General features: G+C 40.1%; 1 protein-coding gene across 1 annotated transcript in view; it reads right to left on the reverse strand.

Moving 5' to 3' along the window:
• poc1b (POC1 centriolar protein B) overlaps window positions 1–19,310 on the reverse strand; it is a 102,185-nt gene that overhangs the window by 53,783 nt on the left and 29,092 nt on the right. The window contains exons 5-7 of the mRNA XM_028817359.2: window positions 11,972–12,079; window positions 5,886–6,001; window positions 1,366–1,499 (exon numbers count right to left, since the gene is read on the reverse strand). Coding sequence (XP_028673192.1) covers window positions 1,366–1,499; window positions 5,886–6,001; window positions 11,972–12,079 — 358 coding nt within the window. The remainder of the gene's footprint in view (window positions 1–1,365; window positions 1,500–5,885; window positions 6,002–11,971; window positions 12,080–19,310) is intronic.

Genomic DNA, 19,310 nt, shown 5'->3' on the forward strand with positions numbered 1-19,310 from the left:
GTTCTAACAAAATACTGAAATCATTAATGGGACTTCAAATTATTGATGCAAGACAATCCAAGTTGGAGGGCCATAGAATTAAAACTTGTACCATTTACAGACATTTATTTTATTGCTAGGATTTTAAATTCTTCCTAGGTCCCAGTCATTTAATTGGAGTTTATAACAGCAGACAATATGGTGGGACCAATGTATCTTTCAGGTGCAGAGAGGAAACTTTATTGGTTATGGGACTGTCACGTTAATACGCAAACTCCTAAAACTTTCAAATGTGTATTACAGTTTACTGAATTGAAATCTTTGTCTCCAGTCAGCACTCCCTGAACATAATTGTTATATTACAAGATTTTTCAGGTTACCGTCTCCTATGCACTGTAGAAAAACCTATAGGAAAAGTTTATTTTTCATTAGACGGCTACTACTGTCTTTAATTAAATGGCAAAGCATTCTGCATAGTGAGAAAGAGAAGCCTTTTGGCTTTGACAGGTTTTGCAATGTCAGATCAATTCTACCTTTCAGCTGTTGGAGATGTTAAAAATTTCTAATGCTCCCAATCTATAGCTAAATCAGTTTGCCAATATAAGTAGGAAAGTGGGGAAAAATGTATACAAAAACCATGTTTTAATCTGGCTTCAAAGGATGTAATCTGAAGTTCATCACTCAAGACTACTTTCCCTGTCTTCAATTCAGGACGTGTACATAACAGTTTAACTTCTACAGTATTTCTGTTACCAAGACCCAAAAAGAAAGTAATCTTCAACCGCAGGAAAGCAGCAAACACAAAACATAATGAATGTAATGATGAAAATAGATAAGATGCTACATTTTATCAATTAATTTGGGCTACACTGTACTGCAAATATGTAATGTGTTTATTACGTATGCTCAAAAAAACAGTATCATATTTAGTTTTTGCACCTTTCAGACTCTTCAGACAAACCAGGTATAGTTTCCAAACAACCACAACCGAAATTACTCTTTCAGCACTGATTAACAGTTTGGGATAAAGAGTTAACACTTCAGTACAATACAAGACTATTCTGCACTGAAGTGGAGAAATGAGGAATAACACGAGCAGCCACTGAGAGGCTCTGAATATCACCACCAATCCCCAACAATTTTCTCCACATCAAAAACCAACTACTGCTTTCACAAAGGTGGTATGAATTGCTTATCTATAAACTCAACTGTTAAATTTGTTTAATCTGTTTACTGAATATGCTCGAGTCTCCAGATTGCAAAGTAAACGTTGTTTAAGAACATAACAGTCTAACATTTATGCATGTGCTCTTTTATTTTTCTATACCACATGTATTAATAAAACTGAGAATATTCTTAAATAAGGTCTTGAGAGGTTTCACCTACCTTATGGCCATGCAGGGTGTAAATAAGCCTTCCTTCCAGCAAGTCAAAGATCTTCAGTGTCTTGTCTGATGATGCACTGATGAGGTAGTTGTCCGAGGGATGAAAAGAGAAGCAATTAACTGAAGCCCTGTGAACTGATTTTAAAAGGAAAACAAATAAATGTCATTATTTTATAGGATTATCTATAAATTCTACTCATATTATTTAAGCATCTTCTGAGTTCAATATTCCTTTCTACAAATTAATTGCGTGTTTGTGTTTACTGAACCTTTATACTGTACATTTTTTAGGGTTAATTGTACAGCAATGAGAGATCCTGTCAACAAAGCGGATAAGCTCAAATTTTATGGTTTTAAACTGCATTTATTTGTGTAATAAGAAACTGATCCAACTGAATATTGACATAGTAATCCTAAAGAATTGTACCTAGGATGCAAATGTCCATCTATCCATCCATTCTCTTCCGCTTATCCGAGGTCGGGTCGCGGGGGCAGCAGCTTGAGCAGAGATGCCCAGACTTCCCCCCCCAACCCTCCCCTCCCGGCCACTACTTCTAGTTCTTCCGGGGGAATCCCAAGGCGTTCCCAGGCCAGCCGAGAGACATAGTCCCTCCAGCGTGTCCTGGGTCTTCCCCTGGGCCTCCTCCCGGTTAGATGTGCCCGGAACACCTCACCAGGGAGGCGTCCAGGAGGCATCCTGATCAGATGCCTGAGCCACCTCATCTGACTCCTCTCGATGCGGAGGAGCAGCGGCTCTACTCTGAGCCCCTCCCGGATGACTGAGCTTCTCACCCTATCTTTAAGGGAAAGCCCAGACACCCTGCGGAGGAAACTCATTTCAGCCGCTTGTACTCGCGATCTCGTTCTTTCGGTCACTACCCATAGCTCATGACCATAGGTGAGGGTAGGAACATAGATCGACTGGTAAATTGAGAGCTGAGCCTTGCGGCTCAGCTCCTTTTTCACCACGACAGACCGATGCAGAGCCCGCATTACTGCGGATGCCGCACCGATCTGCCTGTCAATCTCACGCTCCATTCTTCCCTCACTCGTGAACAAGATCCCGAGATACTTGAACTCCTCCACTTGGGGCAGGATCTCGCTACCAACCCTGAGAGGGCACTCCACCCTTTTCCAGCTGAGGACCATGGTCTCGGATTTGGAGGTGGTGATTCCCATCCTAGCCGCTTCACAATCAGCTGCGAACCGATCCAGGGAGAGCTGAAGATCACAGCCTGATGAAGCAAACAGGACAACATCATCTGCAAAAAGCAGTGACCAAATCCTGAGTCCACCAAACCGGGCCCCCTCAACGCCCTGGCTGCGCCTAGAAATTCTGTCCATAAGAGTTATGAACAGAATTGGTGACAAAGGGCAGCCCTGGCGGAGTCCAACTCTCACTGGAAACGGGTTCGACTTACTCCCAGCAATGCGGACCAAGCTCTGGCACCGATCATACAGGGACCGAACAGCCCTTATTAGGGGTTCCGGTACCCCATACTCTCGGAGTACCCCCCACAGGATTCCCCGAGGGACACGGTCGAATGCCTTTTCCAAGTCCACAAAACACATGTAGACTGGTTGGGCAAACTCCCATGCACCCTCCAGGACACTGCTAAGGGTGTAGAGCTGGTCCACTGTTCCGCGATCAGGACGAAAACCACACTGTTCCTCCTGAATTCGAGGCTCAACTATCCGACGGACCCTCCTCTCCAGAACCCCCGAATAGACTTTTCCAGGGAGGCTGAGGAGTGTGATCCCTCTGTAGTTGGAACACACCCTCTGGTCCCCCTTCTTAGGGGGACCACCACTCCGGTCTGCTAATCCAGAGACACTGTCCCTGATGTCCATGCAATGTTGAAGAGACGTGTCAACCAAGACAGCCCTACAACATCCAGAGCCTTGAGGAACTCCGGGCGTATCTCATCCACCCCGGGGCCCTGCCACCAAGGAGTTTTTTGACCACCTCGGTGAGCTCAGTCCCAGAGATGGGGGAGCCCACCTCAGAGTCCCCAGGCTCTGCTTCCTCATTGGAAGGCATGTTAATGGGATTGAGGAGGTCTTCGAAGTACTCCCCCCACCGACCCACAACGTCCCGAGTCGAGGTCAGCAGTGCACCATCCCCACCATATACAGTGTTGACACTGCACTGCTTCCCCTTCCTGAGACGCCGGACGGTGGACCAGAATCTCCTCGAAGCCGTCTTAAAGTCGTTCTCCATGGCCTCCCCAAACTCCTCCCACGCCTGAGTTTTTGCCTCAGCAATCACCAAAGCTGCATTCTACTTGGCCTGCCGGTATCTATCAGCTGCCTCCAGAGTCCCACAGGACAAAAGGGTCCTGTAGGACTCCTTCTTCAGCTTGACAGCATTCCTCACCGCCGGTGTCCACCAGCGGATTCGGGGATTGCCACCACGACAGGCACCGACCACCTTACAGCCACAGCTCTGGTCAGCCGCCTCAACAATAGAGGCATAGAACATGGCCCATTCGGACTCAATGTCCCCCACCTCCCTCGGGATGTGGTCGAAGTTCTGCCGGAGATGGGAGTTGAAGCTACTTCTGACAAGGGGCTCTGCCAGACGTTCCCAGCAGACCCTCACAACACGTTTGGGCCTACCAGCTGACCGGCATCCTCCCCCACCATCGAAGCCAACTCACCACCAGGTGGTGATCAGTTGACAGCTCCGCCCCTCTCTTCACCCGAGTGTCCAAGACATGTGGCTGCAAGTCCGACGACACGACCACAAAGTCGATCATCGAACTGAGGCCCTAGGGTGACCTGGTGCCAAGTGCACATATGAACACCCCTATGCTTGAACATGGTGTTTGTTATGGACAATACGTGACGAGCACAGAAGTCCAATAACAAAACACCACTCGGGTTCAGATCGGGGGGGCCATTCCTCCCAATCACGCCCTTCCAGGTCTCACTGTCATTGCCCACGTGAGCATTGAAGTCTCCCAGCAGTACAAGGGAGTCCCCAGAAGGTATGCCCTCTAGCATCTCCTCCAGGGACTCCAAAAAGGGTGGGTACTCTGAACTGCTGTTCGGTGCATACACACAAACAACAGTTAGGACCCGTCCCCCCACCCGAAGGCGGAGGGAGGCTACCCTCTTGTCCACCGGGGTAAACCCCAATGAACAGGCTCCAAGTCGGGGGGCAATAAGTATACCCACACCCGCTCGGCGCCTCTCACCGGGGGCAACTCCAGAGTGGTAGAGAGTCCAGCCCCTCTCAAGGAGATTGGTTCCAGAGTTCAAGCTGTGCGTCGAGGTGAGTCCGACTATATCTAGCTGGAACCTCTCGACCTTGTGCACTAGCTCAGGCTCCTTCTCCTTCAGAAAGGTGATATTCCACATCCCAAGAGCCAGCTTCTGTAGCCGAGGATCGGACCGCCAAGGTCCCCGCCTTCGGCCACCAACCAACTCGCACTGCACCCGACCTCCTTGGCCCCTCCCATAGGTGGTGAGCCCATGGGAAGGGGGACCCACGTTGCCTCTTCAGGCTGTGCCTGGCTGAGCCCCATGGGTGCAGGTCCGGCCACCAGGCGCTTGCCATCGAGCCCCACCTCCAGGCCTGGCTGCAGAGGGGGGCCCCGGTGACCCGCGTCTGGGCAAGGGAAAACGCCATCCAAAGTTTTCATTCATCATAGAAGGTCTGTTTAACCGCTCTTTGTCTCATCCCTCACCTAGGACCAGTTTGCCTTGGTTGGCCCTACCAGGGGCATAAAGCCCCGGACAACAGAGCTCCTAAGATCATTGGGACACGCAAACTCCTCCACCACGATAAGGTGGCGGTTAAAAGATGCAAATGTATTACAACAAATTCATTACAACAAAAGCTCACTGAGAATTGTGGCAAATTTATGAATCACAAAAAAGTTCTGCCCTAACTAACAGGACTGACTCACATTTCTACAAAAGTTTTAGTCTAAGTAATTTTATACAGAATTCAACACTAGTAGGCAACTTGTTACTATACTTCTGTAACAAGAAAAGTTTAAAATAAACACATCATATAAGAGAAAAAGATTTACAGGTATATACAGGTCTTGAGTAAATGAAAACGATCCTAATTTGCTATAATACAATAAACTGCATTGTGTCTTAGCTTCACTAGGAAAGAAAACATCTTATCTTTGCACAATTCACAAAAGTCATAGCTTATCTGTTTTTTGGAAAGCATAAACTCTTTTATTATAAAACATTGTATGCAAAAAACTGTAAGATGTCTACTATTCATGCACATTGGTCAACACAATACTTGGCAGAACATTCAGTTTCATAAATCTTTTCTGACCTAATGCCACTGACTTGACTATAATTTGTGCAACTCTATTTGCACGGCTACACTCAGGTCCCAATCCATGTGTTTTGTCGTGTGGTGGGTGTGGCAATCCACTGTAATCAGTGCATGTCCCCAACCTATATATATTATGACTCACATACACAAATGTGTGCTGCCTACTAGATTATCATTACTTCTGAAATTATTTCTGTCTAATCACAGACTCTTACCCTGGTAATGTTGTAATAACTTGTTTGTGCGAATGTCCCAGATTTTCAGTGTCTTGTCAACCCCTGAGGATGCTATACAGGTTCCATTTATATTGAAATCAACAAAAGTTGCAGAACTATAAAAATTAAAATAAAAATTAGTTTGAAATTGATAATATTAAAATTTTACCATTTTTCAAAAAATTACAACAATGTATTGAGCATTACAATACTGCATGGTCAGAAATTAACTAAAATATACAGGCTTTGTACAATGTGTTGCAAATCGGCAAAATCCTAATAGTAAAAATACACATCAAAACAATGAAGAAGCAAAGGCTCTATCTTTATAAACAAGCAATCAAAAAAATATAATATTAATAAAATCATGTGACATGTAATCAAAGTCCTGACAGATTTTTACTGTTTAACGCTACCTTGGAAATCTCTATGCTGGTTCAAGCTTTGAAAAGAATGGATATGCAGATTTACAAAGCAGGCATATTTCACTTATATATTAACAACAACAATAAACTGCCAATTAGTGCTTACATCAAAAAGGACTGTCAAGAGTAGCTGCCATGTGGGTTTATCACCTAAAATATGAAGAATGAGGGCCAGATGCAATGCCAGTTGAGTGATATGTGAGGCAAAGATAGATGTATGCATACTAAAATATGGCAATTAAAATTTGCTCATGGAAAATGGACTGCAATTTTTCTACTGGGGAAGGAGACACAAATTGTGCAGGATACAGGATATTGGGTAGATACAGTCAGACTCACATCTACACATGGCAATGACCAAGAAGTCTGGTTCCAGGGGCAAAGGTGATCTTTGTTCTGCTCTGAAGTTTGATGACCTGAACTGCATTTTGTACCCAGCTAGGTGTCACACAATGCCTTCTACTATTGCATGTGTGTCAAAACAAATGGACTGTGTTTTTAGAATGGAAAACTTTGAAAAGTTGTTTGGTGCATATATTTGCAAAATGCAGTCAGAATATTTAATCTTTTTAGAAAAATGAGATTTTGTGTCTGAAAGGGTACCACTGATCCTGTAGTTATGTAGGCAGACTTCAATGCTTGGAGATGTCTATAAAAGCTTGACTGGAAGAAATTGCTTTCTGATCTGAACTTGAATGGTGAACTGTTATTTGATTTCTGTTCTGGCCATTCACAGTCCTTAGTTAATACTGCATCTTAAGATAAGGATGCTTTTAAGTGTAGCTGGTAAATTTGTGCCATAGATTAACAATCAATTTTTTTTTTGCTGTTTCATCAGACCTAAGACCATATTTTTTGGACACTCAGTTAAGGAGACGTCCTGGACCGTCTACTAACAATCTCTCAGTGGTGAGTTCGCTCATATGGATGATGTGCCTACTGAACAGACCGAAAAATTGTTTCATCTGTACAAATTGTGATCAGCTAAAGTAGGCAGGAAGGATAATAAATATCTGAACAGCCTGCCCTGCCAGCTGGTGCAGTTAACTAGAAGGACCAGGATTTTTGTTAAATTCAAGTAAAATAGATAAATGAATACTATTAGTTGCTTGTTTACAAAACACTTTTAACTTAATTTTTTTTTTTGGTTGTAATGCCAGGTCAGGTTGGGGAGCATGCACTGGTACAGCATGTTGCTGCACCAACCACATGACGAAACAGCTCAGGATCTCGGTTGGCAATCCCACAGGTAGACATGCAGTCCAATCCCACTACCCGGAAATTACCATCTATCTGCCTCAGCCAGGTGTTACGTGGGCATCCCCTTGGTAATTTAAATCCTGATACTCTGTATATCCAATTCATTATAACTATTCATTCAAAATCTGTACTAACCCCTACTCTGTCTTCTGTTTCCTTTTCCGGTGTCCTTTTGGTGGTGGCTTGCGCCACCACCATCTACCCAAAGCACCATGATGTTCCAACAATGATGGATGGATTAAAAGCCAGAAGTCTGTATGACCATCACCATCAAGTGACTCCATGAGAACCCTAACTACAAAGAGGACTATTTCATTTATGTTAGGTAGAATGCCCAGAGGGGACTGGGCGGTCTCATGGCCTGGAACTCCTACAGATTTTATTTTTTTCTCCAGCTTTCTGGAGTTTTTTTTTTGTTTGTTCTGTCCACCCTGGCCATCGGACCTTACTCCTTTTCTATGTTAACTAATGTTGTCTTATTTTAATTTCTTATTTTGTCTTTTTATTTTTCTTTTCTTCATTATGTAAAGCACTTTGAGCTACTTTTTGTATGAAAATGTGCTATATAAATAAATGTTGTTGTTGTTGGCCTGATCCAGCCATTCAGGTCCTCAATAACGGGGACCCTGTGAGAAGGATCAGCCATGGGGAATTGCACATATGGACGGAGTGCCATAACTGACGCTTCCTCACAATGCAGGTAACATACCTCATTCGGGACTCCATGAGCAACTACTCGTTCGACACAAAGTCAAACCAGCGGTACCCAAGGATTCTCTGAAGAGACATAGTACTGAAGGAGTCCAGTCTTCATCTCAGGTCACTGGATAGCATCCATGTCTCATACCCATATAGCAAAACCTTTGTCCTTTGACAAAGATATAGGGGGCGCCACACACCCCTTTCCAGTGACCTCATGACCCTTTATTATCTTCCAATCCGTCTATGGTCTTCATAGGAAGAGTCACCCAAGACATGAATACTGCTGCCAAGGTAATTAAATCTCTCGACAAGATCCATACTCTCTCCTCCGACAGATGCACTGCTGATGGCTGTGCCCAAGAGGTCATTAAAGGCCTGGATCTTGGTTTTTACCCATGATACTTCTAAGCCCAGACACTCTGACTCCTTGCTCAGTCTCTCAAGAGCCCAGATCAGAGCCTCCTCGTGGAGTCAAAGTTAAGATCGGTGAATCTTTCTTCACCGACAGATGCCACACAGCTGCTGGACCTCACAATCCCACCCAACACCCAGTCCATACAAGCACTGAATAGAGTAGGAGCAAGAACACACCCCTGATGAACCCTGGAGTCAACTGGGAAAAACAAAGAGGTTCTGCCTCTACTTTGCACAGCATTCACAGGCCAGCCTTAATATCCAGGAACTCTGGGGGGTATCCGGCGAAATCACGGAATGTCCCACAGGGCAGCTTGATCAACTGAGTCGAACACCTTATGAAAACCGACAAAGGTTGCAAAAAAACTCTGCCAATATTCACAATTGCGCTCAATGAGAATCCTCAGTGCCAGGATGCGGTCAATGGTAGACTTCTAAGGCATAAAACCAGACTGCTCCAGTCGCTGGTAGATGAGCAAGTGATCACGGATCCTATTGAGGATGACCCTAGTAAGGACCTTACCCAGCACCGACAGCAGTGTTATTCCCTCCCTGTAGTTGTCACTATCCAGGTGATCACCCTTCCCTTTCCAGTCAGGGACGACAAGTCCCATTTTGCAGTCAGCTGGGATGACACCCATGTCCCAAATGGAAGCAAAGATTGGGTGGCCTTACCACCAGCCAAGAGAAGTACACCCTAGAGACCACAGATCCTTGCAGCTTTCCCTACAGTCAGCTGGTTTACCACCTTTATAATCTCAGTGAGACTGAATGGTCCACAGCTAATTGGAGGATCAGCGTCATTAACTGTGGACCCAGAAATATTCAACATTCTAGCTGGAAGATCAGCTTTAAACAGCTGTTCAAAGTAGCCAGCTCAGCAGGTCACAACTTTGTTATAAGAACATAACATGTTTCATCCTCAAGTGGTTTATCCAACTTAAAAAATAATGTAGTAAGGAAAAAAAAAAACAAAAAAAAAAAACAAATCCAGCAAATGGCGTAATTAAAGAAACAGCACATATATTTAATATTGTATATAAACTGTATATAAGAGGTCTAATAAAGCATACCAAAGTGTCCAGAGTGTGTAACACAATGTGAACAATATTTCAGTTATTACACTTAACACTCAGATTTACTAATAACTAACAGCAGAAACAGCAACAGTCAATAGAATAAGACACAATAATAAAAAATATTAGGGGCATATAATGAAGCATATAATTGCATTATTTTAGAATGTAATTCAATATTTAATTACAGCTGCTAGGATTATTATTGTTATTAATATTTTACTTAAATGTCATTTTTGATACAAGCTTTTCTTTTAAGAAACAGAACTCAAATAATGTTACACATTATTAGAGAAAGGCTTCTCAACCTTTTATTTTATCATACAACCCCCAGGAACTGAAATGCTCTGTAGTACCATTATTTAGTTTTTTTGTCTTAAATTGTTAAGTGCTGAACTAAAACTAATAACATGCCCAAAAATATTGCATTTGGGGGTTTTAACAAGGTGTTAAAACATTACAATTTTCTTATGTACAGTGAATACTTTTTTGTGCAATTTTAAAAATGTATTAACAATACTGTGGTTTGATATTTAATACAATTTAGAAAGCCTGAAATTTCCATACTTTTAACTTACAAAAATATACAGTTTGGAGCTTTAATTTCAAATATGGACTTGGGGTATTTTTCTTCAGGGCAACAACAAAGCGGGAGGAATTTGAAGGCATTTCAACATCAGGTTTATAATGAATGATTGAGGATTACCGTGAGCTATCCGATTTATTTTATCATGTGCACATACTAAAATTTTTTTACTTGTAAGTTATATCTTTTAACCGAAAAACAGGTAACTGCTTTAAACCAGTACTAAAATATTCAATCATTATTATGTCATTGCCACATGAATTAGTGATTATCAAAATAATTCAGAACATTTAAATTTACAAAAACTTTTTAAAGCTGCTTTTATAGCAACATGCTTTTAAATCAAGTGTATCAGCTTTATGATATTTGCTTTTTCAAGAATACAACAGTGTATGGAAGAGACATTAGCTGGCTAATAACCCATTTAGTTCACAAGTCAAATTATTTCAAATGTCAAATGTCACACATGGGATACTTTAATTTTGAAATCTTTCCTTGCTTTATCAGATCCTTTCCAACTTCAAAGCTACCTTTGTGAAATTACTTGTTAATTAAAGGTTATTATTTTAGTAAATCCCCTAAAATAGCCTTTGTGTTGTTTTCAAGTGGCATCACTTGCTAAAAAAAGCTATGGATTTTACCTCTGCAAGTTTCTCCAACTGCAGAAATTAGACATAACTTTAGACATCGCATTCACTCCTGTATCATTCAAATGTGTGTCTTATGCACTTTTAATCACATCTTAGCTGTTATTCTACTAAACTAATAGACATTACTTTGGTTTCAAAAAGCCTTATGAACAATGCAAATGTAGTCTTTGCTGATTCATTTTCAGGGACTAAGCATGCCATTTCAGTAGCTTTGCTAATTGAGCAACTCAGAACTTATGAGCTTCTTTTAACATATTACATGTCAAATGATTTGCTTTATGCTTGAAAACATTAAAGAATATCTGGCTAATGTAGGATATGTGTGAAATTGGCGGCCCACCCAGGGTGGAAGGTTGAATCCTGCCTTGTGCCTCTAGGCACTGGCAAAAACTGAATGGTTGGATGGACAAGTATAGCCATGTTCATAATAAACTGAAGATAAATGTGAAGCTTAAGTTTTTTTTTTTTTAAATCACAGCTGTGTATGGCACTGTATCAAAAAAATAATCTCACCATTCGCTCAACTGACAAATTGAATGTTCACTGCATTGTGCTCTCAAAGCATGCACAGTTTATTTTTATTTCTATTTCTAATTCTAGAAATAAAAATGAATGAAATATGTTTTTGCTTCAAAAGCATAGCAAGATTCTCTTGCTTTGATAAGTTAAACCATGCAGGATTTTTAAGCACCCACAGTCCTGAAAAGAAATACACGCCCCAGAAGCTCTGCTTGGCATACACCTGCAACTTTCTTTTACACAACTGGGAACTCTCACCTACTTGTGTCTTTCAACCTTTTTTTTGTTCCCTCATGTACTATCCAGTAATTCTTTGAGTACCTCTCCCAGATTGAGAACCACTGATCTAGAGTATATAAGGGCAGCCTTGTAAGTGAGAAATAAAAACTAAATGAAACTCAAAGATATACATACAGATATTAAAATGAAGAAAGAAAAAAAAACAACAACATACTCTTTGTTGTCCATGAATTTATTGACACACTGCTTGTTTAATGTGTCCCATATCCTTACAGACTTGTCATCTCCACAGGAAATTATAAGTCTTGAATCAGGTGAAAATCTGTTAAAATTAATAGCATTTGGGAAATTGTACACATAAAATGTAACAAAACTGAAATATTTCACATTAAATAAAAATCTATTTCAAATTATTTTTATGCCAGAAAACAGTTGTTTATGCTGTTCACAAGAGGGATATTCAAAGATATTTAAAGCAATCAGTTACAAAAGATTGAAAAAAAAAAAAAAAATAGACTGTGCTACCGTGGTGCGATTGGCAAAAAACATTATCTTGATATTTTCTGGGACTTTGATGATAACGATAATAAGACTTTATTCTGTATCCTTTAAAAACGTGTTTGTAAAAGTCTTATTTGTCTACCATGGACTTGTTATTAGGGAATTAATTGTAGCTTACTAATGAGATTAATGGAAATAACAGTTAAGGAAAACAAGTCTTATTTATTTACTTAAAACTGAAGTAAAATAACAAAAACTTTCAAATCACCACTCAAACTCTTACTGAGATCAAACAGTGAAAGTATAAGGAAACCATATCAAAGTGGCCTAAAGGATTTACACAAAAAATTGCACTAAGACCAACAAAACTATCATAAAGAGACCGTTTTAAACAAACACCTACCCTTAATGTAAACAAGATAAGAATCCAAACGGAATAAAATGAATCATAATTGAACTACAGGGCACGAACATTACAGTGTGGATAAACAAACTGCTCTGCTGTAAGGTGAATTACGCAGCATACAAGCAAGAACAAAAATCTAACATACTGTTCTGTCAAATACTGCACAGGAAAAAATAAACAATAGCATTTGTAATCATGTTCTGTCATATATTACACAAGGATACAAAAACCCCCAAACCCGTAACATTTTTAAACAAATTATTAACTATAAGTTATCAGGAAAAAAAATAAAACAATTATACAATTCTACTGAGGAAACTTCAAGTTGTGTGACAGAAATACCAGTCTGTCCAAAACATCTGGCTTCAGAGCAGCATGGTTACATGTTACATTTTCTCCAGTGTTGAAAGCCCTCTGGGAAGGGCTGCATGAGGCAGGGATGCACAGGCACTTTTTTGCAAGTTTCCTCAATTTGGAGAAATGTACTTCTTGTGTTTTCAATAGCAGTATGCAGAGACTCGCCTTCTGACTTCCTTTGTTTTTTGTTTTTTTAAATAGCTGCCAAAAGACTTTTTTCCTTTTTGCTTTGCTTTTTTTTTTACGGGATGGAACAGGGCATAGAAGCGGGGATATGTGCAAGTGTTTTAAATAATGAAAGATAAAAATGAGCTTAGGAATTAAGGACACCCAACCAAGACGGCTTGCGAAATCAAACTCTCCCGATAGGTGTATATGCTTCTTACAGAAATAATAATAATCTATTTGAATTATTTATTTAATTTGTTTGAACAGATAATTCATCCAAACAGATTTTTTTTGCCCGATACCTACAAAGATCCATACTAGATCAATTTCACTTAAATTGCATTTTACAGAGGAATCCAAGTTACTCACCAGAACCAATATAAAACATATGTCCATAACAAGGAAACTTCTTTCAGTTATTAATCTGTAGTGCACTGACAGTGTAAGCCCTGTTGTCTGTTGTCATGCAAGCCATGTGGTCTTGTTGCAATGGTCATGATGCCAACGCATCTGTGAGACCCAGTGCAATGATGTCACCTCTGTGGTCTTCCTGAAAGTAGGATGTTTGCAAACAGTAGTTTTGCAGTTGTCAGGTTTGTTTGATGAAATGCATTGTCAAGTAGACGTATGCCTCAAAATGTTCGGCTTGCCCTTAAATCTGTTGTTGCGGCAAAATGTTGAAGCCTTCTGCAGTTTATGCATCAGCGTTTGGCTACAAGAATCAAACAATTCAGGTAGAGCTGTTTGAAATATTTTTGGCCAGACAGTGTGTACCTTGTTTCTAATGTTTTCAAAAGTTGTTTGAAACCATCCCTCTCAACTGCTTGATTTGTCATCACATCTTCTGAGATGTAACTGGTGATGGCATCTGTTATGTAATGCCGTCTGTTGCTTTTCTTGTTGTATGGCACTTTTTTGCAGAATTATTCCACTGAAGTTTGTTGAGCGTGTTTTTGTGCTTGAACCTTGGGTGATTTAGACCTGATGTGGATAGCTGACTCCTGTAGGTTTTCGAATTCTTCATATTCTGTGCGGTTGTTAGTTCGCAAATGGTGAAACAAGTTAGCTGTTGAGCTGCTTTTAACAGCAACTGATTTCCTACATAGTTTGTAGATTGCTGTCTTATTGAACAATATCTGTCTTTTCAAAGCCAAACCGCCTTCACGCAAGCGAGGATGATCCACATCTTGTAATTAAATCTAACGATAGATTGCAAGGCTGTTTTATCCCTTGGCGCTGGTTGCTCACTCACTTTTAGGTAGCTATGCCAGCTTAACTTGTGGTGTGCTGACCATGCATGCTTATGTGCTTGCTGTGTGCATACACAGTAGTTTATCCTGTTAGGTTAAATGAGACAGTGAATGCGTGGACTCTCAAAGCATGTTTTTGATTGTTTTTTGCAAAGTGAGCGACATATTCGATCATTTCAGCTCACATATTGTTAAAACAACTATTAAGCTATTATGAAAGATATTAAGATATTATAATAAAATGACAAACCTTGTTTCAATGAATACTTAATTTCGGAGAGAATACTGTAACTGGTAAAAACATTACAGTAATCCCTCACTATGTCACGCTTCGACTTTCGCGGCTTCACTCTATCGCGGATTTTATATGTAAGCATATTTAAATATATATCGCAGATTTTTCGCTGGTTCGTGGGTTTCAGTGGACAATGGTTCTTTTAATTTCTGGTACATGCTTCCTCAGTTGGTTTGCCCAGTTGATTTCATACAAGGGACGCTATTGGCAGATGGCTGAGAAGATACCCAACCACAGCGCGTATTACGTATTAAATAAAACTCCTCAAATATATTGTGAGCACGGGGGTTGTTCGCACCCCTAAAGGATACAGCCGCTCCTCAAAAAATGCTGAAAGATTACCTTCACATTGCTCCCTTCCTTGCTGGGCTTACTTGTGGCTGCTTTGTCAAGCAATATGCTTCCCGCACGGTGCTTCGCATACTTAAAAGATCAAACAGCATGTATTGATTTTTGATTGTTTGCTTTTCTCACTCTCTCTCTCTGACATTCTCTGCTCCTGACGGAGGGGGTGTGAGCAGAGGGGATGTTTGCACACTGGCCTAGAGGATATGGAGGCTCCTCTAAAAAATGCTGAAAGACTACCTTCACATTCTGGAACGCAACCCCCACGATCGAGGAGGGATTACTGTACCATTATCCATTATAGGCTGAGTATCCCTAATCTGAAATTCCAAAATCCAAAACTCTTGAGTGTTGCCGTGATGCCACAAGTGGAAAATTCCAAACTAAGGTTCTCTTTTATAAAACATTGCTTGGATTTAAGCATGAAAATATGCATACACCAAAAAATGAATGCAAATTACATAGATAGATAGATAGATAGATAGATAGATAGATAGATAGATAGATAGATAGATAGATAGATAGATAGATACTTTATTAATCTATCTATCTATCTATCTATCTATCTATCTATCTATCTATCTATCTATCTATGTAATTTGCATTCATTTTTTGGTGTATATCTGTAGATTCAAAACTGATTGGCTCTTTCAGAGTGGGAGAGAAGCTTAGAATGTTACAAAGCAACACCACAAGATCACTGACCAGTGGTGGTGATGGTGGGGAGGGGGGCTATACCTTGTAAAGTACTGAGCACCCCTAAGCAATAAAACACAGTCAACAAGCTTTGTCCTGCGTGACGCAACATGATAATACCTGCACAGCAGTTCAAAATTCATCCACATCAATGTTAAAGTTATAGATTACTTGTGTGTTAAGGAAATGCCACTGCTTGTGGTTAACACTAGAATTACCAGAGTCTACGAAAAAACTCGTAGATCCGGCCCACCTTAAAACCATTTGCACCTCTCCGCCAGCGTACTTTGTCCTCTAAATGTGCCGATAAAAACAAGCTGCAAGCAGCTGGCTATTCCATCCCCCCACCGACTTCAACGTGCACGGGCATCTCCCAAGCTCATGCCTTCATTGATTATCTGGGAGTGAAGTGGAGTTTTAGAGTGGAAATAATAGATCGTTATTTGGAACACACGCATTTCATGTGTGTTCCATTTCTACAGTAATCTGTGCAAACACATTGTTAAAACAGAAACTTTTTCATATTTTAGTAATAAATGTTACAAAATGTAGGCATAAACTATAGAATGTGTGAAGCATGAAGTCCAAACATCAAATTAACACTTTCACAAAAGGTTCAAGAACAATACAACAGCTTCCGTGGCGTAGCGGTAAGATTTGCTGTGTATGTGCGTACTGTATAATATTAACAAAAAGAGCAGCTTACTACTGAAAACAGCAAATATAGGAGCAAGTGGGGATCGAACCAGGGACTCACACTTGGTTTGCGTCTGTACTTGCGCTGTTACTTAGAGTCAGATGGGGGGGTGGGGATGGAATGTTAGAGCGCGTGAGCTTATTTAGTGCTGCAGGATCAACACACGTTGATCTTTTTTTTCTTTCAGTTATAGCGCCAGCATAGATCTGCACCCGATCTGACGCTGTTCGTTTTCAAATAATATTGCATTAGTGCGATGATGTTTTCACATATATTGTCTCTTTCTTTCAGGTGTGTAATACAAACCACAGCATAGAGAGAAGCGTGTACATTGTAACCGGTACACACGTTGCAAATGAAGGAAAGACGATCCTTGCGGGTGTGTGAACAGTTAACATTTGAATCTGCTGATTGCATATAGCGCTGAAGTTACTGCTCTGTACTATTCTTTCCTCTGCATGTCCTGGAGTACAAAAGAAACAGCACACAGCAACATGTGGGGACTGGCAAGATCAGGGAAAAAAAACACGCAGTCACTGATTACAAACCGCAAGATGTTATGGAAATGAATATGAATAATATGAATAATGTTGCATCCGTGCCACAAAGTTTTCCGAAATGTACAATACAAGTCATAAAACGAATAATTACAAATATCATATATGCCTACGTCTGTGTTTTTTTTTTTTTTTTAACATCATACACCATAAGGTGCACACTAATTCAGCATGAGCAGGAACACTCAATAAAACTGAATAAAAAAAAAAAATCATCAAGTGATGGTGAGATACGAAGAAGGCAGATTCGCCAGCGTTTGTGTGTCCACTTTAATCTCTCCAGATGAGAGAATGTCCAGTTTCATTGTCTCAAAACACCACTCACATCTCCAGTTATTCCATTTCAAATAAAAAAATAACAGCGTCAGATCCCTGGGTGGGGGGCGGTAGTAAATATCGTGATCGTGATTTAGAGAGAATTAAAGTTTAAAAAAACGTTAACTTTTACAAGTCCTATAAATGCACACCGTGTGTTACAGACGCAAACCAAATGTATGTGTGTACTGTGTAATATTAACAAAAAGAGCAGCTCACTACTGAAAACGGCAAATATAGGAGTGAGTGGTGACCGAACTGGGGACTCTTGATTACAAGTCAGCAAATCTTACCGCTATGCCACTAAAGCCGTTGTCTCTTCCTTGAACCTCTTGTGAAAGTGTTTACTTGATCTTTGGACTTCAGGCTTTATACATTATATAGTTTATGCCTACATTTTGTCATTTACTACTAAAATATGAAAAACGTTTCTGTTTTAAAAATGTGTTTACACAGATTACTGTAGAAACGGAACACACATGAAATGCATGTGTTGCAAATAACGATCTATTATTTCCACACTAAAACTCCAGCAGTTCAGTCACTCCCAGATAATCAATCAAGGCATGAGCTGGGAAAACGTTCTGCGACGGTGGGGGATGGAATAGCCGGCTGCTTGCTGATCATCTTAATCAGCACATTTAGAAGACAAAAGACGCTGGCGGAGAGGCGAGATCGGTTTTAAGGTGGGCCGGATCTACAAGTTTTTTCGTAGACTCTGGTAATTCTAGTGTTAACAAAGGAAGCTTCAAACTCTAGATGTCCTTAATGCAATATGAATTTAGTTAATTGCTCTGATTAGGTTAGGAAAGCCAGATACTGCTGCAAATAATATTTTTGTATTGGCAAATTTATGCATACCTATAAAATAAGAAAATTAACAGTAGATCTTTGGTATTTTAAAAACTTTCAGCACAATGGAAATGATCAAGTGAAGGTTGGCCAAGATACTCCTGTCTACCATTTCCCAAAAGAAGTAATAACAGGTGGCCAATATAAACTGACAAAAAACTAAAAAAGTTCTTTAGTGCAAAAATGTAGCAATGGTCCTCTTAAAAGGGAACTAAAATAGAATCTGTACATCACAGTCTTCATTCTGGAGGAGTAATGTGTTTGTCACATCAACGCAGATTATAATAACACATCTGTGATATGAATTATTATAAGCCTGAGTCATCATTTAGCTGGTTTGGCTGTATTTCCCTGCTTGATCAAATGTGTCCCCAAGATATGTATAAGCAAATATTCCAAAATTAAAAAAATATCAAAAATACATCTTGTTGTACACGTTTCGGATTAGGGATATTCAATTTGTATTAATATGTATAAGCAAAGGATCAGAAAAAATCAGAATAGAGAAACCAAATAAATTATGCCTATGGCAATTATATAATATGTGTGATTGTTATATTGGTCAGTAGGTCTTTTTAAATTCTAAAAATCGAATTAAGAAGGTTTAGTGCCAGCAATATACCAAAACCTTTCCAATTCATTCACATTTTAAAAGAAGAAGAATGTGTCAGAGAGGAAAGTGCACAGAAATATTAAGGTGCTCAACCTCCACCTTGGTTTTAGGAAATATTCAGAAGATTTACACAAAACACAGTACAAAATAAAATAGCACACCACTAAATGTCCACAGGAAAATAGTGAAATTAAACTGACAATAACCACTATCATAGATGAAGATGTTGAAACAAGACTGGAAGCAATTTTAAGATGAACTGAAATAAACTTGAAATGCTTCAAAAATGAAAATATTTCAAGATATTTTCAAATATACCATAAAAGTTAATTAAATTAGTGATATTTGTTATAAACTTCATCTTAAAACATACCCAAAGCTTGAAATGTTTACATCCATCCATTATCCAATCCGCTATATCCTAACTACAGGGTCACGGAGGTCTGCTGGAGCCAGTCCTAGCCTGCACAGGGCGCAAGGCAGGAAACAAACTCTAGGCAG

The sequence above is a fragment of the Erpetoichthys calabaricus genome, chromosome 1 (genome assembly GCF_900747795.2).
Source record: "Erpetoichthys calabaricus chromosome 1, fErpCal1.3, whole genome shotgun sequence".
NCBI classification, from domain to species: Eukaryota; Metazoa; Chordata; class Cladistia; order Polypteriformes; family Polypteridae; genus Erpetoichthys; species Erpetoichthys calabaricus.